The sequence below is a fragment of the Synchiropus splendidus genome, chromosome 4 (genome assembly GCF_027744825.2).
Source record: "Synchiropus splendidus isolate RoL2022-P1 chromosome 4, RoL_Sspl_1.0, whole genome shotgun sequence".
Classification (NCBI taxonomy): domain Eukaryota; kingdom Metazoa; phylum Chordata; class Actinopteri; order Syngnathiformes; family Callionymidae; genus Synchiropus; species Synchiropus splendidus.
In genome coordinates this window covers 14,114,079-14,135,784 of record NC_071337.1, presented here as the reverse complement: position 1 = coordinate 14,135,784, position 21,706 = coordinate 14,114,079, and the positions used below count along the sequence as shown (strand labels likewise).

At 41.0% G+C, this 21,706-nt stretch overlaps 2 protein-coding genes across 3 annotated transcripts; both read right to left on the bottom strand.

Moving 5' to 3' along the window:
* Window positions 1-692: 692 nt before the first annotated feature.
* Window positions 693-11,886, bottom strand: cap2 (cyclase associated actin cytoskeleton regulatory protein 2). Of its 2 annotated transcripts, none has more exons than XM_053862676.1 (13): window positions 11,726-11,886; window positions 7,506-7,624; window positions 7,341-7,441; window positions 6,727-6,804; window positions 5,053-5,196; window positions 4,795-4,880; window positions 4,176-4,281; window positions 2,382-2,574; window positions 2,120-2,283; window positions 1,748-1,871; window positions 1,523-1,605; window positions 1,298-1,438; window positions 693-1,224 (listed from the first exon to the last, which is right to left on the bottom strand). In XM_053862676.1, the coding sequence occupies exons 2-13, from the start codon at window positions 7,612-7,614 to the stop codon at window positions 1,141-1,143; spliced, it is 1,413 nt and encodes a 470-aa protein (XP_053718651.1). In that variant the 5' UTR covers window positions 7,615-7,624; window positions 11,726-11,886; the 3' UTR covers window positions 693-1,140. The 2 variants fall into 2 exon arrangements, with proteins under 2 accessions (XP_053718651.1, XP_053718652.1); XM_053862677.1 differs by lacking the exon at window positions 11,726-11,886 and adding an exon at window positions 10,269-10,365.
* A 1,298-nt stretch (window positions 11,887-13,184) lies between these two features.
* Window positions 13,185-21,171, bottom strand: rbm24a (RNA binding motif protein 24a). The gene is made up of 4 exons (XM_053862686.1): window positions 20,800-21,171; window positions 19,834-19,957; window positions 19,515-19,569; window positions 13,185-15,367 (listed from the first exon to the last, which is right to left on the bottom strand). The coding sequence occupies exons 1-4, from the start codon at window positions 20,965-20,967 to the stop codon at window positions 15,025-15,027; spliced, it is 690 nt and encodes a 229-aa protein (XP_053718661.1). The 5' UTR covers window positions 20,968-21,171; the 3' UTR covers window positions 13,185-15,024.
* Window positions 21,172-21,706: the final 535 nt, after the last annotated feature.

Genomic DNA, 21,706 nt, shown 5'->3' with positions numbered 1-21,706 from the left:
AATTTGACAAAACTCAACTAACATCTATTTGATATAATTAAAATGTACTTCATAAATTGTTTTCATATTTATATATTTTTGTGCCGTTGTTAAACATCCTTCTCAAACAATCCAATTTATAGCTGTCGGTCAAGACCACAAGTCGTGACGTACTTAGCAGAAACAGCGACTTGTGGCCTTGAGACTTATATCTATCTCTGGGAACATGAACATAAACTGGATTTCACTGCTGGACACAAAATATTTTACCACTGGGATCACTTGCACTCCGCAGTGACGTCAGCAGTACATGTGACCTGGCAAGAGACACCATTTGTCTTTAAACATTAAACATTCCGGAATTTACATGAGACCTTTATAAATTAATTTTGAACAAATCAATCTGGCCCTGCTCTTTATCTCTTCATTTTTGAAAAAAAATCATATATTCCGCATCATGTGGAGCCCACACACTTCTCCCAGCATTTAAACCACCTATTCCTGATGTACTTAGTCATAAGGGTCGGTCACCACTCCCTCACTGGACACTCGCCTTAATAATTACATTTCATCCATAAATACCGAGCCGATATTTAGATTTACCAAAACATGATTCTTTTTTCTTCACCCTGAATGTGACTGCTCCCTTTATATTTCTAAAATTAAGGTGAAAACTCAAGTTCAGTCTTGTTCAACCCAAACGGAAGAAGCAGACAGTTCAAAGGGTTTATTTGAAAAAGAACATCAACATTTCTCACTGCCTCAGAAGACAAAGTCACTCATGGTGCTGAAGTATGAAAAACCTTTGCACTGATCCTTCAGTCAGAAGAGCTGGTGACTTTATTGGTAACAATCCTCACATTCATCCTAAAATGTCGTTGAAGAAAATACACAGAATGTACACGATGTCACATGCATGCGGCTGAGCAACACAGAGATAACATATCTAGGACATTTAGTTCCATGACACACTTAAAAATGTTTTTTTTTTTTATTGTTTCACGTCCGAGTGTATTTGACTCCAACGGTTCAATGTCCCTGAATTATGCTTCATCAATAACCTTAATAACCGTTTAACAACCTTTACATGTAAACCTCATACATCATCAGCAACTGCTTGTGCATTTCCCTTTTCACATGCCCGTGACCAGGAGCTGCTTCTCAGCCAGCTATCTCCGTGGGCTCAGTCACCAGTTTGGATCCATCCCACACGGTCTTGAACTGCTCTGGAACCGGGAATTCTCTCTGGAACAGAGTTTAGAACATTGTTAACGTTGCAGGGCTTGGGCGCTGAGGACAAGGGACTTGGGACTCTCACATAGTCGTCGTCTTCTGGAATCATGATGTTCATCTCGGAACTTTTGGCACTGACAATGTCACAGCTGAGGGAGTCTTTGCTCAGGTAGACCTGGCATCCCTCCGTTTTGTTGATGGAGATGGTGGGGACCGTGCCCATCACCTGCACACAGCAACAGTGAGCATGTTACACGGGTGCATTCTCACCGCTACTTTCAGACGCGTGGCAGCAAATTTCTCAACTCACTTGAATCTGAATACTCTGCGAGTTGATGATCTCCACAATCCCGACAACATTCTCAAACACCAGCGCCAGCTTCTTACAGTCGTCTGAGGAAACAGTACATTGAATTGTGACATGACTCACGGAGATACTGGGCTCAGCATGTTGTACTACTGTTGGCAAAAGGACCAGGTGACTGGCCCCAGATGAGCACCAGCCGGAAGCTTCAACTATTGCCAAATGACTAACCTACGATGATGGAGTTGACCTTCCCCTTGACCTGCAGAGTGGAGTCGCTGCAGCGGAAAACATACACCACTTGTTTCAGCTCTGTTTCCTCGATCAGCAGGTCACAGCTCTTCTCAAAGTTTTCCTACAAAAACATACATGACGTCATGAGAGGACCAAGTACTACTCTAAACACTATCCGGTGCCCCTTGCAGTTACAGTCCAAATGAACATGAGGATACAAACATCTCACAAACAAAGGGGCAAGTGGTTTCACACTCAGCCTTAGGGGTGTAAATAATACTTTTCTTCAGGCTTCACATGATGGTAAACTACTAAGTGAGTAAAGCTGCTGCTGTTCTCTTTTGTTAAGGTGATAATGAGGCCACCCACCACCCTCCACTTCTTCCCCTCCAGCTCCAGCAGGGGGGGCTTCTTCTGAGCCGCTGCCTTGGCAGAGCTTGCAGAGCCGGGCTTCTTGCTTTTACCAGCTGCTGCTTGAGAGCGCAGGTCTGGGTTTTTGTGCACCTTCTGCTCATCGGAGACGTGCTTCAGCCCTGCAGGTGGCGAGATACACGGCATGTCCTGACTCCAGTTCTCAGTATGTTCTATTCTTACACGTGGAATCCTTCTCAGACTCCAGACTGGCGCCCACCTTTAGTGATGTCCATGCCCTGATTCAGCTGAGCGAACAGTGCAGCGTGTGGCGCTGCAGCTCCTCCCGACTGTGGCTGGGGACTCTGGTCAGAGAGGACCGGAGCGGGACCAGGGGGGGGAGGTGGGGGTGGTGGACAGGTCGCCACGTTGAGAGTCGGAGTTTCAAAAAGAGAGTGAGGAGCGATGGGCCCCTGTGGGATCAGATTAGATACAAACATGAACTTCAATGTAATTTCAAAATCAATACATAAAATACTGTAGCTTTTTTTTCAATTGTTGAGGTTCAAAAAAGATCTTTAAAAGTTCATTAGAAACAGGAGGTTGTTAAAAATAAATCTCACTGATTTCTGGATTTCAACTTCAACTCTCACATTACTTTGACCACATGTCGTGTGAGGGCCAGAGTGAGCATGTGTCAGTCAACTCCAGGCCAAGCAGCTGCTGAGGACTAGGTTGGGTTACGGCCCCTGCTGAGGGCACACTGGCTCTTTGTTGCTGCCGCTGCTGCTGCTGTGTGAAGAAAACCTTCATTCAGGTCCAGCCTGAGGACCACCTGTTAGCTCCACTCTTGTCTTACTTCAGGCGCACACTTCTGCTCTGTTGTCCAACAGCCAGAGCAACAGCTGACACATGCGGCACGACCGCAGCCTCTCAGGTTGCTGCAGTTGTTCCACACTGGCTCGGCTGAACCTTGTGAATTAGTCATTGGGGCTTAAAGAAGATTGACAGGACTGTCTGTCACTCTGAGCACACGAACTAGGACACATTTGCTGGAGTTAAACAGCCACCTGTGTGGAACAAAAAAATTACGACCATCAAATGAAATGTCTAAGTCAACGGAATGGGGCTTGGAATATGGGTGGGAATCCATCTTAGCTGGAGAAAACCCACAGCCTAGAATGGTGAGCTAATGGCCACATTCAAAGAAAAAAAAAAATCAGTTTTATTCATTTGATTTATGATATAATTTTATGATATTGGTAATTGTTGACAATTTCATGAATGTTTTCCCAATGGTTTCCCATGTTGAAACACCAAACATTACTCATATTACCACATTAACTAAAACATGATACATTTTTAAATGATACAACCTACAACCTAATAATTAAATAATACTATAATAATATCCATCTTCCAAACCTCAACCTCAACACACACACACACCCACACGCACACACATACGTTAAATTAGACTTACGCATTTATTTTATTTTTACTTTGCACTGTTGTTTTTATACTGTTGTTTTGTAGTTCATCATCATTATTTTATTATACTTCTTTTTTAACGGATGCACAAAGAATTTCACCGTGCATTGTACCGCGTATAACTGTATGTGTGACAAATAAACCTCTTGAATCTTGAATCTTAATAGTTATTTTCAGACATTAAAAAAATGTCCTACAACCACTGATGTACAAGTACTCAAGGAAAAATGAGGCACTATAAAAACGCTCAAAAGACAAACAGAAATAAGTGGATTGTGGGATGGATAGCAGAGGAGCTGTGACGGGGAATACACGCTGGCTTGGTGTTATCTTTTATCTAATCTGCTGCCTCCTAGCTAAAAATGGAATAGTACAATAAGGAGGAGGTGAAGGCTCCGATATGTAAACACAGCTCGTAAAGACGGGAACAGAAGCTTTTCTGTAGGGCATCTGGAACATTTTAAAGGGACTAGTCATCCATACAGATGATAAAAAACAAAATGCCAATACATCCTGGACCCACAATTTCGTGCCAGTCTCCCAGAGGAGGACAGCAGTTGAGAGAAAAGACAGCAGTACTCACAATCTTGCTCCAGACCAGTCCGGTGGTGTGATGCTGCTTAATAAAAGACTGCATCTCGGTCCAGATTGAGAGGTAGGAGCGGACCCAGTCCACATGGCGTCTGTCGCTGCAGGAGGGAGCACAGCGAGTGGAGGAGACAAAGGTGTGATTGTGCAGTGACAGGTGGAAGAAAGGAGAGAGCCATTTCAGGAAACCAGACCACGATGTGATTGCTCGATATGTATAAATATTCACCTATTTTCATACAGCATAACCAACCACCTGATCAAACCTGTAGCACTTGTCAGTACACAGAGCCTTCGACAGCACAAAAGAAGTTTGGTCATACAGGTGAGGGTCGGTGGTCCAAAAGATATCTGAACTACTTGAAATCTGCTTCCCTTATTCCCTTACCTCGATGTCAAGAGCAAATGCTGAACATTTTATCATAAACATCTGACAACACAGTCAAAGGAAATGCAGAAACATTAAAAACAATGGAGGAATCAAACTAAGAAGCAAAGAATTATGTAGGTTCTGCTTTCATGTTTATACCGCTGGCTTTAACAGAGTCATCCATCAGTGAATGACCTGATCACACTGTTGCCAAATAACTCCCTCAAATCTTGATCATACTTACTTGTCCTTGTAGTCTTTCAAAACTCTGTTGGTGTAGAAAGTGGCAGCGTCATTCATCTCTTTCACGTACGGTCCTGGCTTTTGATCCTACCAGGTTACAAGAAATACAGTTAGGATACAACATTCCCACTGCTTCCCTCTCACACACCCCAAGGAAGCTTCCATCATTCTCTCCATCTCTCAAACTGCACCTTTGTTTACGTCCATCCACTGAGTGTGACAAAGTACATGCTTGTCTCTGTGTGTCCCAGGTTCTTACCACAGCCACCCAGCCAAGAGCAGGGATGCTCTCACTGACAGCTGAGAGGTGGTTGAAGAGGCTGCTGCCTCTGTTTCGCTCTCTGTAGCTCTGAATCTCCTGGATGTGGTCAGATATGGGTTTTAGCAGGTCACGAAGCTCCAGCTGAAGAGAACAGAACAGACGGAATGTGACTTATACAAATGTTTTACCACATTTATCTCTTAACTCCCAATTTATCAAACATTTGACCAGATCTTGGAAACTTCCAGTTTAGGCTCCTCCAGCTTCCCTGCCTGCTGCTCTGATCCAAAGAACATTCCACAGCTGATGGGGATATCCCTTCTTCCTTGTAAAGCAGAGTCCTCTTCCCATGTTTACCTTTTAAGTACACTTGCACATTGAACGAACACTATTCATTGATGAATAACAGCCCGAACTTTCTCGTACCGCCTTGCTGTAAACTGAAATGGAATGTGTTATGTGTTAATTGTGGCAAATTTGGCTCAGCTGGAACCATTCAGTTGTTGTATTTATGTCGTCCTGATTAAACAACTCTTGTCTCCGTACGGGATCCTTGTCTCTTGCTCAACCCTCCACCATGCCAAACCCCAGTGGTCACACAGACAGAAAAGAGTATGACCCACCATAGGGATCATAACTGTCAGATCATATTATACAAATGGCAACATGGGGGCGCAGTATTACAACAGCGTGGCGTCAGACCTCCACTTCCTATCAAAGCACAGGATGAAAGGTAAAAAAAAAAGAGGGCGGCAGCGATGGGAGAACAGCTGTAGGGACACCGTTTGTAAATCCCAAATACACACACCAACATTGAAACAGCTCACACACTCACTGATCTGACCATCCAACTACAGGTCACATGAGAGAAATACTTTTTTTCACCCTCTCACTTACACGCACCGACAACAGTCTCAAATATAGAACATGCCCATAAAAAGTCAGACAGCATAGCAGGGCTGAGATAAAGCCCAGAACTCTGTGTGTGTGTGTGTGTGTGTGTGTGTGTGTGTGTCTCTAAGGGTTAGACCAAAGAGTTCAACTGCAAGGGTGTGACTAAACTAAACACCTGACTAAATGCTAGACAGTTCACTCCCTGGAGCCCACGATAAGCAAGCAGTAAATTATATTAATTATATGAAGTGTTCACACCTCTTTGTGTTGCTGTTCATTATCATCAGTCATTGCAGCTAGTTCTCCGGCGTCTGTTCTGCATGGGCATTTCGTGGTGGTCAGATATTTTACATGTGAGTTTATGTATTAAATGTCGTAAATGCCATTATTTCACAAAAGACTCAGGTGTTTCAACAAATACATAAAGCATACTTCATTTATCTCTGAGTATTTTTCACTGTAAAATCATACACACATCATTTTTCTTTGTGGGGACAGCATCTCACCCTAAATCGAACTGTCCAAAACAAATGGCTAAACCAGGACTCTTGACCAAACTTGACCAATTAAACTGATTTCATTTGATTTAAGGCTCAAATTGAGGCTTAATATCACCAAAAAGCGAAGTCCCCACAAGTATAGCTGAACCAGGTACACACACCCACACCTTCATACATGCCCACACAAAAAAAACATGCATCACCCATCAAAAGGGTGCACCTTTTAGGCACATAAATATAGGCTTCTGTTTTCAACTTTGAGGGGGACTCGTCGTACCTTTGCAGGTTCCTGGTGTGTGGCAGACATCTTCAGGAAAGTTCTTTGAGTGTGCAGGGCTTTGTTCACCATCTCCGCCTGAATCAAGGAGGAATGGATAGAATGATGTACATTTAGCCTGTTGTAAAATACCCTGCTTAGATCTTTCAGCTTCCTTGCACAAGCAATCTCAAGCTTGGCGAACACTCAGACATAAATCTGCTCACATAAAACACACATAAACAACCAGGATGGCTTGCTGCTAACCATCCATGTCTGTACAAGGCTGGGAGGGGACTTCCACTTTGAGGCTACCCAACACTGAGCCTTTGACCATATAAGGAGCTCACCAAATGTACGATAAAAGCTCTCAAGAGCTGTTCTCCCCACTTTCTTGTGACAAAGGAAGGAAGATTAAAACCTTTTTTCTGCACACTCCTTGTGTTGTCAGAAAACATTTACAATATCACCACTGACAAACAGTCCAACAGATTATTATGAAACACATGGCTAAATTATGCTTGCACCAAACAGACAATAACCAGAAGTGACCAGACCAACGATGCCAAAAAGTCAAATATTAAAACTGCATCTTAGGAAAGCACTTAAACTCCTGACAGGGTTTCAGGACTTACGTGTTTTTCCACCTCGCTGCCTATAGCCCGGCTATGGTTCAGATAATCAGACACTGGTCCAGACAGGAGAACGTCAAAGGCCTCCACACACTGACTTGTACCTGAAATCAAGTTTTACTGTGCTGTTAGACATACTTCTGGGTAGAAGTGTCGGTGCTAACTTACCGCCGTTGATGCCATTGACACAGTCCCCATTAGAAATTCCTGATGACGTGACAGATATCTGCTCCAGGCGAGTCACGGCTCGCTCCAGACGCTCCATCAGACCTTCCATGGCGTCGGACCTGGAGACAGAGATCGTGTCTATCAGCATCACACGATCATTCAGTCAGACTCTGACATCAAAAGCAGCGATTCCTCAGGACCTGGTTGCGTCACTTCACTTGGGCCACAATACTGTCACAAGACAGGACACATACAAGCATCCAACCTATTTTTATTCTTTATATCATTATCAGTGACCCCAATTGACTTGACTTGATGAATTGTTTTTGAGTTTTACAGATATAATTTAACTCTATATAGCAAGATTCAAACCCAAAACTGGATTGCATGATTTCAGTGCAACCAAAAAACAAGGGGAAGCTACTGGGCCTGAAAAGGTATTTTCCATTTCTATTTTAACATCTACTATCAAAGCTGTTTCCCACAGACTCAATATTCTCACTCCCTTTTAAGGCAGCTCTCTCCAGTTACAGAGTTACTGCAAAGAAATATACATTAATTCATGCCGCCTCTTCTTTGTCTAACAGCATTTATGATGGGTCAGCATGCACCACCGATCTTGTGTATCCTCAGTCACTCCTATTCTCTTTATGTCCACCTTATCACACCCATGAACTTCAATGCTAGTGTTCCTCATCTTCTTTCACCCGACACTTCCATCTCTAGCATTCTTCATCCAACGTGTGCCCAATCTCTCCTCTCCATGTTGGAGAGTAGGACTGAATTATGTCCCAATGCTGATCTAAGGCCATCTAATCGAATCTAATATTTCAACAACATTCTAAATGCACCAGAATGTGAAACTGCCTGGAAGAGATGACGTGTACACTATGTACAATCAAACTTGATGCTAAAATGGTTTTATTGGGTATTTATCCTGCAGGAAACTATACCAAATGCCAACAAATATGTATGGATCTTTGTTTTTCGGAAGCAAAGCGCATCATAGCACTGAAGTGGAAATGTGTAAATCCTCCAAGTATTCAAATCTGGTTAACTGAACTGAGCGCCTGTGCCATGGAAAAGATGTCTTTTTTTGATCAAAGTAGTTTTCAAAAGGATATGGGGTTAATTTCTTGAGTATCTCAAACATAAAAATGTATGTCCTTTGCAACTTGATGCTTGTTATATGCGGCTATATATAGAAGACGGACATTGGACTTTAAGTGAACAAATGATTATTTACTTAATTTTTTATTTTATCCACTCTGTTTTTTGTAAATAGTTTATAAAAATAATATATTTTTTAACACAGCTGAGATTGTGTTTGTGAATGTGTATTTATATGATTATAATTGTGGCTGATATAAATGAATAAAAATATTGGGGAAAAAAAAGAATGTGAAACTGCCTTTTATCACAACAGCATCCAAGAACAATTATATTTTCTCCTACCTCCTATCTGTCAGCTGACAGATAGGAGACAGTAAACAATAAGTTATATTGAACATGCTTATATACACCTATGCATTAAAATCACAATTGCTTGCCTTGATATTAAGGTCAACCAACTGCGGAGAAAGATAAAGCACCAACCAACAACACCCGCATCTACTGCTTTGCCACATCACCACAAGGTAATGTCCTCCTCTGTGCGTCAGCATAGAGAATTCAATCCACAAACCAAGCGCCTGACACCAGAGACACAAACAGAGGTGAGTTTTAATAGGCCTTAGCATCACCAATGAAAACGTTACATTGTGTTCACTCATGTCTTTAAGATTGCAACAGTTGTCTTTGCAGTGCCATTTGTGTTAATGACTAGCAAGGTCTGCTCCAAACAACTGTTGCTCCAGCCAGAACCAAGATTGTTTACCTATGGTCCAGTAAACGTTCTGGAAATGACAATGTTTACACTATCGTCGACCACCAAGACTCCATGTTTTCAGTGATGCACAGTCCCTTTATTGGGTCCTGACAAGACACAGCTTCAAACAAAACAACTCAGTAACACATTTCAACTTATCTTACAGTCTGTTTAGCTTTATCTACAGTATCTTTAAAACCACATATTCAAGCTTGATTTTGGCAACACACCTGTATGAATGTGTCCTACGACATTTCAGGCATACTTTTAATGTCACTCCAAAAGCTTTCTGTTTCAACAGACATATCACAAAGTCGCATTTGAGAATACTTCTAAGAGAGACTAGATACAACTAGAAAGGCAGTGGGACAGCACATACCACCGCCATATTGTGTGCCCACATGAAAACCGCATTCAACGAAATCAATGAAACCACCTCCATGACTAAAGAATTACATTGACTGTGGCACTGTTGTCAAGTCAAACAGATATTAATAAGACATTTTGTGGCTATGGTCCCACAAACATTGATTTACTCAGTAATCTGATTGTGTACTGTGTTTAATAGAGTCAAGTTTCTGCTGTTTTAGCCTGAGATGGTCAGGTGAGAAACTGCGCTGGAAACCTATTGAAAAACAGTGCGAAGATTTCAACATGTTTGTGAATCCAAACCGGACAGGCAGACGCCCATCAAAGCACTTCCAAGTTTCCAACCAACTGCGGATGTTTTTTGTTTTTTTTCAAGCCCTGAAACAAAACCTCCATTATTGGTGATTCACACATCAGTAATTGACCATCACAAATTATCAGTTTCACCTGGATGAACACTGAAATAATGAAAGGAATCATTCAGGTCCATGTGTGATTCTAGCAAGGCCATAATATTATGTACTCACCCTTCCACTTCACAAGTGTTTCATTTTCTGGCAGATCTAATTCTGCCATTTCTTCCAATCATCCAGATTAAAGTCATGTGCATGGAACATCAACATAGAACAAATCCACCACCAATAGACCTTATATACTTCCTTCACGTCGATCCCAGGACGACTTTAGTATAAAGCCACCAGCAAACCAAAACATTCTGATGTTGTCACTGTACTCACAACTAAAAGGCAGCAGATTCAATAACCCTCAATATAACACAATGGCCACAATACATCACTACTCTACACACCAGAAATGTTTAAAGTACACTCACAGTTGAACTTTGAAAGAGACATTTTTGCATAGTCTTTAGACAAATGGGAAACAGCTTCACAGGTCCTCAAAAACTGAACAGCTGAGACAGCACAGATGTTCAGGCTTTACCCGAGGCTCATGGCATGGTATCTGATCTTTTAGGGATATGTTGGACATATCCCTAAAACAGTGTTTAGGGATATAGACAAATTACTTTTGGCTTAAATAAAGACTTACCATATCTTCACTTACAAATGTATAGTTTAGTTAAGCACATCTTTTTCTAACAGTGTCAAAACATGTCATTTTATTGAACCTCCCGTTGTATAGCGCAATTGCAACAGTCAGAATCTTTGGACTTTAGAATGACATACATTCTTAATAGAGTTGATGGGACTTTAAATCACTGTTTTGACAAACAGTACATGTACCTCTCTTGATGGGCAGATTGCAGTAAATAGCCATTAAAACACCCAAACACCCACAGAAATACAACAGTCTTAATAAAATCATTTTGATGACATGTTCCTCAGTATTGACAATGCAACTATGGATTATGTATATAATATATACATATACATATAATATAACACATATAATATAAAAATAAAATTATATTCAGTGTAAATGTGAGAATATAAGTCAGTTGAGTGAATTATATAATATACTATTATGTTATACCGCAGATAGATTTAACAAGGACTCTGTAAGATAGAAGACTTGTTGGATGAACTTTATCCTGCCTGGGAACAAGTAGGGTTGGCAAGGTGGGTGGGAGGGCCACAAATGTATTCTAACCACCCCTGCAAACAGGCGTCCACACCTCTTTAAAATGCGATGGAGAACAAGTTAAAAATAACACAACTATTCTTACTTTACTGAAGACAAATTTGTTCTCGATTCAAACCAAGTTTTACAGAAGGTGTTTCTAAAAATAGCTGATGAATGAACTTAAATTGCGGTTATTTAATGCCAGCATCATTTGAATATTTTCTTCAAATTCTAGAATAATTTATTATATCCACTTACAGTACATTTAAAAAGTGATGTTTTTATAACGGCATACTTTCGCTGTCAGACGCACTGGTGGCGGACATTTTGTGCCACTCAGCTGCCATTAAAGCTTCTAACCTGAGTTTAAAGTTCGCCACATCGAAAACAGCCCTCTTACCTTTCTTTAAAAATCCGCTCTCAAGTTCTGGTTGTGAAGGGAGATGATATTCTTGGGCAGTTTCGGAGCTCTCTGGTCGCCGGGCCGAGTCACTCCCTCCCTGGGACGTCCTAATTGAGCAAGTCGGGGAACGTGAACGCATCACAGCAGCGGGACTCCGCCGTCTCTGCTGCGACCTCACTGCCAAGATGGCAGCCGCGAACATTCCCGTTATAAATAGAGCCGCTTGTGAAGCTTATATGAGAGAGCCTCGAAGTAAACCTCACACAAGTTCAGGATATACAATATCAGAACTTCTATCAGCAGATAAAATGGACAAAATGATTATCTTGACCTTTCAAATGGCCCCCAGACTCTCATAAAATAAATTAAAATTTGAATCACTATCATTAGACAATGGTAATTCTTGGATAATACAATACAATACCATGAATAATCACTTACCAAATTCGCACTGGCCATAATGATATTAGCTCATTGCGCTTTGAATTTGAAGGAAAAATTCTGTATTTTAGCTAAACAACTAGTATCTAGTACTGTACAGTATGTATTGCAACTACATTGTATTTAAGATGAATATTATATGACGCTTCCTTTTGTATACTGTATGAACTCAAATGACAGAATTTTGGAAGGGATTTTTAAGTGTTGCTGCATTTGAAGACATACAAACAAAGAAAATAGCGATGATTAATTAACAGTGAGTAATGGACAACCCTCCCCGAACATGGGCAGCAAACTTACCTTTTATCTATATGAGAAACAGACAAACAGTATACTGTACTGTACACAGTTCTTTATATGTTTCCGACCTGGTGATCCTATCCAGGAGAGGAAGACACACCCACTGTGCAGAGACCAACTTCAGTCTCCACTGGCACGCTCATGATAGTTTAAAAAGGCACAAAAAAATATCTTCTATCTTGAACATTTTACATACAAATAAACACAGTATGACCAACTTAGCTGTTATATTAAAAACAAATTTGAAATGTAATTATTACTGTGGTTTTTATGACCACAAGAAATAGAACCAGAAGAACCAATATTATGAATGCTCCCCACTGGGTCTTTTCAAGCATCTCTCTACACTGCTATTGTGAGTTTATCTTTAGTTGAACCATACCTCCCTTCCAGCTTTGTGAGACCCCTGCTTACTGTTCCAGTGACCTTTCCTGGTGACCGTGTCCAATTCATTAAGCTTATTATCCTCTATGAACATTTGTCATGAACATGAACAGAATTTCCTGGGAATTCCAGGACAGGAACGTCCCACATATCCAATAGCTACTACTTATGAAGCTAAAATATGGACAGGAACAAATAAACATCAGCACATCATTGACATACATACAATAGCTATACATTTGCCGCTCATAACAGATTTTTACCGCTGTTTTTTAAATCTGTTTTCAAACAACAAAACACAACTCATTTTCTGAACTTTTTATTTCCATTTTGAATACATGATGTTGAGATATTGAAGTAGAACTCCAACCATCAACAGAACCACTTGTTTTTAAATAGTAAAACTCATGCCTTCATCCAGTGACAGTTAAAAGCATTTTTTGTTATTTTTCTGACCATTTATTTTGCATACTTCCCTTGTAAGAAATTGTTCAAGTATAAAAGTGTTCATCAGTGTAAAAAAAAAAACCATTTGAAGTTCAGGAAGCAGAAGAAGCACAGCTACTAAAATCTTCTCGATGACTTTACATTCTAGAGGAGAGAAAAAAGCAGCATCTGGGCTTTTTTGACCTAAACATGTAGGAGGCGCTGAACATGCAAAAAGGCCTCCTTTTAAATGTAAAAGTTCCATACAAAATGGTATTAAGCTTACCAATATTTTATACTCTAAAAAATACAGTGCACTTTACAGAATCTTAAATATTCTACATACACATTTTTGGTTGAGGGTTAATAAAAAATAATTACTTTAATATAATTACTACAGCTACTCAATAACTTATATAGATATATATATATATATGCCTTGAGATGAGTACACGATAATATTAATACAGTACCACCACTAAGTTCCTACACTCAAAAATAAATATCTTAAATAGAAGAGTTCTCTTTTTCAGTTTTTCCTTAAATAGCAGTAAAAATAAGGCACAACATGACAACATATAGTCGAACCCTGGTGGCTGAGTGTACCTGACAGCAGACGAGAGCTGCACAGAGGTGGAAGTGCTGACAGCGACATGTTTGAATGGCTGGGGGCAATGTTGTGTGAGTGTGTGTGTGAGTGTGTGTGTGTGTGTGTGTGTGTGTGTTGGAGGGTTGGGAGGGGGGTTAACGTCAGTTCCCAAACGGGGCTGGGGATTAAAATGTGTCAGCTCAACAAACAAGCACAAGTGATTCTGCCTTTCCAGAGTGATCCGTCTGTGTGGCGCTGAGGTGGCTCAGTCCACCAGCAGCTGTTGGCCTCTGACTTTTCCTTTCTCTCCATGGCACGGTCGGAGAGAAACCCCACCTTTGTCTCTGACTGCCATGTGTGCAGTTCCAGCGTGTGTACAAGTGAAACACAGGCAAGGAACTGAATTAGAGTGTCTCACTGCCTCTTTCTGTTGACAGCATCAAGAGTCAAGTCAAACAGCTGATGACGATGAGTTTTTCGGCCTTCAGGTCATCGGTTGACTTAGCATAGGTCAGGAGGTGGAGCCCAAAAGGGACAATCAGCATCCGGATCATGAAAACTATCAGATATGAGGGACCTGAACTTCCTGACAGAGGTCACAAAACCAACACAATGAAAACAGTTCCATTTCCCTGATTATCAGAAATCGTAAACTACCAAAATGGGAGCGAAAAGACGAACAGCCCTTCATATGTAATAGAAAGAAATGTACCATCATGGGCTTCAAAAATGACCAAAAATAGCTATAAACTAACATTTAAAGACAGCAATGGGATTTTAAGGCTTAGTGGAACAGCTCTACCACCACAGGGATTAGTTCCTGCATGCCATCGCGATAAGAATTATTACTGCAGCATTAATGGTAACTTCAATATTCAGTTATGATAACAACAACCTTCCATCGTTATGTTCTGTGACTTTTTTTCTGCCTTTTTTGGTTTAAGCACAGCAAGTGGGAACTAAGTTCCCACTTCATAATCATCATCATCAGCACCATCACCATCCTGTTATATCGACTAACTTTCTAGAGCAACCCTTCTGCTGAGCCGCTGACACACAGGCCTGCTCCACTTGAATTCCTCCGCCGCTCCTCTCATCATGGATCCATCCATCGCAGCAGATATCGGGGCGTGCTACTCTGCCTGTCTCGCATCTGTTATTGCATTCGATCTGCTTGCAGCTGCTGGGGCTGGTACTGACCAAATGCTGCGGCGGCAGCTGTTCCCGGGCCGGCAGCAGCTAGAGGTTGTTGGACTGCATAGCCGTAACCTGTGGTGGCTACATAGCCTGCCGCAGCAGGGGATGCTGCGTATGGGTACTGCTCATAGGCAGCAGCGGCAGCACTGGCTGCGGCTGCGGAATACTGTGCATAGGCAGCTCCAGTGTAGTCGATGTACGGAGAGGAAGCAGTGGCCGGGGCGGCAGCCGCTGGCTGCACGTGAGGGATGACCATGCTGGGCTGCACGAAAGCCTGAGGATACACATAGTGGGCCGGGATGCTGTTAAAGCAAAAGAAAAAAAAACTGTCAGAATAAAGTGCAAAGGTCAGAAGAAAAAAAGTCTTTTTTTTTAGAATTAAAAGTAAAGCCATTCAGTAACTTCAGTAATGGTCACTGGAGTTATTATCGCAACCATGTCCAGCTTCTGGACAGACGGCCAGTCAGTCAAAGGGCACACAGAAAAGACAACCATTCACACATATTGGATTTGGGAGAATTCAACCCGTACACAACATCAGTATTATGTTATGAAATCACAGCAGGAGCTTCCATGTGTTCTTATTCTGATGTCATGCTAGGAATATAGCTGCTATCCAGTACTTTGTCTGTGAGAAATAGCATAGATGCATGTTGGTATGTATGAAGAAAATCCTCGCCAAATGTTGAACCAAAAGTAACTGAATGCCCAAGTGATGTGACAGGATTTTTTATCATGTAGGAAGTGGATGTAAAGAGGTTCTATTTGGAAATGAATCACGATTAATCACATTCTACTATTTGACAGCAGAATGGCCTAATTTATGTTGAATCTATACACCTGAAACATCAGGGTGATGACTGAAGTCTTTACAGCATATCGTGAACTGAACCACAAGTTTCTGTCCATCTGCCAATCTCTTTTCCCCTCCTTCACCATGGATGCTTTGGTGAAGACATCACATTGTGTAATGAGGTGCACCCAATGAAAAATGGTGACAGAAAGTTTATATGCGATTAATTATGTTATTTTATTATTTTGTTTGTCATTATGCTATTTCGATGGACTATATTTTGTCAGTAATTCATGAATCAAAATCAGGCTGTAAAGAGCCAGTCCTAGTTAGGTGGAGTTTGTTGGGTTGTACCTTCTGAACTCAGTATCTCTTAAAAGGCATGTTCATTTCTAAACTACCTTGAGGATCCCCCACTCCTCTACAAAACTGGTTTTGAAAGGATTATGTCATTTTTTATGATAAACACAACTGGAATGCACCATATGTCTCCAGTGTGAGTGTTTTAAGAGTCGTGTATGTAAGGCAACAGCCTCAACAACTCATTGGGACTAGAAGAATTTAGGGTTGCCAAAGCAGACCGCGTGAGAAACCCCCCAACCGTTCCATACATTTTAATCTCAAACTTAGTTTGAAAATCCATGTGGCCCGAGTGACTCTGCCCACTAGTGGTGGGACATTTTTAAAAAACGGGGTGGGGGCTTATAGTGTCTGTAGCAGGGTCGCAGACATAAACGATGAGCCCATGGAGGCTTTGTGAAAATGTCACTGCCACTTTGACAGCTGGACAGTTTTCAAAAAGGGGCGCTGCTTGCCATTTCCCCCTCTGTGGCAGGACAAAGAGCTGGGGAGGCAGCGGGGACGAGGCTTCGCACCCACAGGGACGTTTCCATTAAACAAACAATAAAGGACAATGAGCACATTCTACCCTCCATGACATAGCTACTGCCTCTCCAATGAGGTGTGGAAACAGACTTCCAGCTTTAGAAGTCAAATGGTAAACTCTTTGTTAGTTTCAATACTTCAATCAGGTTCATCATGGCAACACCATTCATCTGCACTTCACAATGAAACTCAGCCACCTCAACGGAAAACACAGCCATTAGAGAACAACAGTAAAATGTCAGAGGAAAAAAAATGTCAAACTTCAATAATGGGTTAATGAAGGCAAAGCACAATCACTCCACTGGACAGATCGTGAAAATGTGTTAACATTGAAACATGACTCTCCAGCTGGATTTGAGCATTTAGGGCCACAGGTTATGATCATATGTAGAAAAGCGTGTTTGTTTTTCTCCACTAATTGTAAAATATCCAGACACAGCACTTCAGCTAACATGTGACACTGAAGGCTCCGCTAATGCATCTCAGCAGGTTGAGGTTTCCAGGATGATCCCGTCTGACCTTAAAATGAGATGAATAGCAATCTGTTCGGGTCAAAAACCACAGTCCAATATCACATAATCAGAGTGGTGTGACCCAGGCAAGGAGACTGGCTTTGTCTCGCACTTTTTGCTAGAGAAACCTCAACAAAACATAATGAAACTAGGCAAATAATAAGGTGCTGAAATGGTCAAACATATTTGGCCTTGAGAATTGCATTCACTGTCTTCTAGAGCTGCAGATAACTATTATTTTCATGGTGTAATATGTCATAGTGTAATATGTTGTAAAGATCTGTGTCAAATGCTGTTTTGAAACATTACATTTTTATTTTCACGGTTCAAAATATGGTGTGAAAGGTATGTGTCCTTTGATGTGTCCTTTGGGAAAGGGTCCCTTGCTTTCAATGTTTAGGGTCACGGTGATCAGCAAGCCTGCTTTTACAGCAATTGTGCTTGGAGAATCATCACGAATAGTCGACTAATGGACTTGTTGGCCACTAATTTAGTAGTCAATTATAGTTATTGCAGCACCACAGTCTTCTCAATGGGTCTGTGGGGCTCTGAGCTGTTGGAGCAGGTCTTTTAAAGAGCAAATAGACAGTGATATGAGCACACCAATCTGAAATTTTGAAACTGAAACCAATGGACACGTTCAACCAAACGTTATTTATCTTAATTCCTATCCTCATTCTTTGCTCCAGCATCTGAGCTGAGCCAAAGGACAAAAAAACAAAATATCCGTTTTTCTGTTTCCTTTTTTTTGATGGAAGACTTATCGTTTAAATAAAACGGTTGCTGTTGTACATGAGTCATGTAGTTGCAGTTCTAGCATTGAGGAGACAATGAGGCAAAGTGAAAACTAAGCCAATGATTTCCAGACTGACTCATGACAGAAGAATTTTGGAGCTCACTGTTGAATGTGTTGCCCATATCAACCTTGCACACGATGACAGTAGCCAGAGATGAGCTATTGCCACTCAGTTACTTCATATAATCTGTGTTTTTGGGTGATCATAAATCTGAGCAGTTACTTTGGTATTAGCCGTATATTCTTTTTTTCATCTTTCTTTTTTTAAATAAAGCCATTATGACGCAATTGCTACCGTGAAAGACATTTAATGCTGACTCTTGAAAAGTCAATGTTTAAATGGCTTTTTTTCCCTGCCCTCATATGACAGGAGAAGGGTTGCGCAACCCCCCCCCACACACACACACTACATAGAGCTTCATGCAATGTCAGCATCCGAGCTTTGTGTGGCACAATAGGCCAAATTGTTTTCGTTAACACCACAAGCCCATGTGATGAGATAGACATCCAGACATTTGCTTGTGTCACACTAGAGACTTTGTTGAATTGAACGAAGCTTGAAATGAATGTGAATGTCAATGGGAGATGAACAACAACTTGCTGTGACATTGAACAGTTCACACGTGCGCTCAATCCTTACACTATAATGCCCAACTAATTTGAAGACTTTTTTTTCTTTCAGAAGAAAAATCATCATCATATAGATTATGATATATATACATATAATATATATGGAGTGTAATGTTTGTGATGTTGCACAGCTACTGTCTGTACTGTCTGACATGAGGGGCTCGGTGTTATTTCTAGTGCTTTTACTAATTCAAAATGACATATTTATATTGATATATAGAAATAATGACGGTAAATTTGTATTCCTATGAAATGGAAGCAAGAAAAATAAGGCAGTTAAAACATAAAAAGTCACATACACAGACCAACTCAACCAGTAGAGAGAAATCAATAAAGATTGAGTTAACGTTTCTCTGCAAATGAACACGCTTACACAAAAGAGCACCCCAAACAATCCAGCGTGGCTCAACAAGGAAGATAAAAGGCACACGCTTAGCTAACAACACCACTTCATGACGGCACACAAAGCTTGTAGTCTACTTGAATTAAGAGGGGAAAAAAAATCCAAATGACACCCACATACATGCAACTATAATCACCATTTCGAGAACTTGTTTGTGTGTTTGACTCTACAGGTAATCCTTTCTCTGATCTGTGATTATGCTCGTGGGACTATTCCACAAACGTCTAGATTAACCCGGCCTGTCGAACCAGAGAGAAATAGATAACATTGAGTCAGACAAGAGCTTTCTATCACTGCCCAATGACAGACACCAGCACATTCTCTTCATAGAACACTTCTGGATTAACAAGTTAACATTTTGAATTGAATTGAAATATTTGATGAATGTGAATCACAGGTTTAAAGTACAGACTCTTAAACATATGCTTACCCATAAGGCCTTTGGATGAAAGCAGGATGAATTTGTGGGACGCCAAATGTGAAACCTGAACATAAAAGGAAGAGCATTATATAAATGGACCATGAAGAAGAACTGGTGTGCTTCCACTTATAAGGAAGCTATTGTCAGCATGTTATACTCTGTAACCTCTGTAGTAAAATGTGAATGTTAGACAGGCAAGATAAGGAGAACAGAGAGAAGACAACCACAACTCTGAAATGATCACAGATTAAACCCAAGTAATTTCACCAGTAAACCCGGCAAGTAAATCTCAATGAAACATTGTGTATTCTAACATTGCTCTTCTTACCTGGCTGCATGACTCTAGGCTTTGCACCAAGGTAGGCCAGATTGACGTTGGCCTTCCTGCCATCAATAATCGGGTTGGGGTCCTTGCAGGCACGGTCGGCGGCTGATCGGTCCGCCATTGTTACCTGAAAGACACAGACATAAAACATTAACATAAACAACAGGTGGATCAAAGCTAAACATATGACTTTGGGGGTTTTGTTTTTTGTTAAAGAAGAGCAAAATTGTAGCAGTGCAATTTAAACACTAGTACATGTGAGTTGCAGCAATAGCTGCTGGAATTTGATAATAGATATTTGGAGAAGCATGGAAATGATGACACAGCGAATTAATAGGCAGAATAAAGGAGGGATGAAGCATTAATAACCTAGCAGAAACGTACGTTGACATGTCCTTCATGTGATGAATAACTGAACCACTGTTTCAGGTGAATTGTTAGTCCAGTTTTATGAGGTATCATTATCAGGGCACAGAAGATGTTTATTCGCTTTCTGATGGTGGCTGATTCAGGTCTTGTCTCTTGTTTTAAAACTCCCTCTTCTCAGCATATACTGATCCACAGGTGGAGGTCAGTTCTGATCTGTTCTGATGTGAACTTCCCAGCGCTCCCTATCTTTCTATGTTGCATTTAGGATCTGCTTATTAACCGCTGTTTATCACCGTTGCTGAAAATTGGCGCAATATATGTGTCCAAAACAAACTTTGGTCGTCATTTGTTCATGTTAAACTCTCCACATTATCGTCATGGGATGTTTGTATCAATATAAAATAATAATATAATATACATAAATGAAAATAGCACCCAACGACCTGGATAGATGTTGGCGGATTATGACATTGATGTGACCTTCATGTGAACAACTGGTGAGATCGAAGAGCGTCACTTGTGAATAATGAAAGCAAAACACAACTTCAGAAATGCGCAACACACTTCCAAGGCGCGCGTCTCTCTCCGACGGTCACTTACGAATCCGTAGCCTCTGGACTTTCCGGTCTGTCTGTCCGTGATGACCACCGCCTCTTCAATCTCTCCAAACACTTCGAAATATTTCCTGAGACTTGAATCCGTGGTGTGATAGGGAAGACCCCCGACAAAGATCTTGGTGTATGTCGTGTCCTTCTGAGTGGTGTGCATCGTTAGTGCAAAAAAAAGAAGAAGACAATAAATAGGAAAAATCCAAAAAGTCAAAGTGCAATATCTCCTCTTCGGGGATTGTTTGGATGAAGCCGATATTTCAGAAGACGAAACAATCAATAAGAGAGAAAGAGGAGGTAGATGGTTCTACTGACAGAGTGGGTGTTGAATGGTGCGGATTGTCCCACAGAGACCATCAGGTGCTCCCAGCTACCCCTGTCTAACTGACACGGCAGTGGGACCCATTGCTAAAAACTCTGCCCCAAACTCCACCCATGATCAGAGCCCGCCCACCACACAACAGTAGCAGCTGGGAAGCCTGGAAACACTGGAGACCCTAATTATAGGACATGATCCAAGGGACACCATGGTCTTTTATTTAATAATTCATTTGGTTTTGTTAACATTAGTTTTTCTGAATAAATACTTGAAATATTAGTTGCACTAACACCGACCACTTTATTCAAGTCCACACTAGTGTAATGGTGACACCACAACTTGATACAGAACCAGCCAGACTCTGGTCATATATTATTTAGCTTGTTATAGTGGTTGTTTATTTATAACATGTGGCTGCTTTATGTATACTATTTCTTTATGTACTTCTTATGTAGGCTGTTACATCAAGGATTAGTGTTGTCAATCATTTTTATGTCACATCTGCTAAAGGTCTCTGAATAAAGAATTTGACTTCTAGGATATTCAAAATTTGTAGTGCATGACAAGTCAATTGAATACA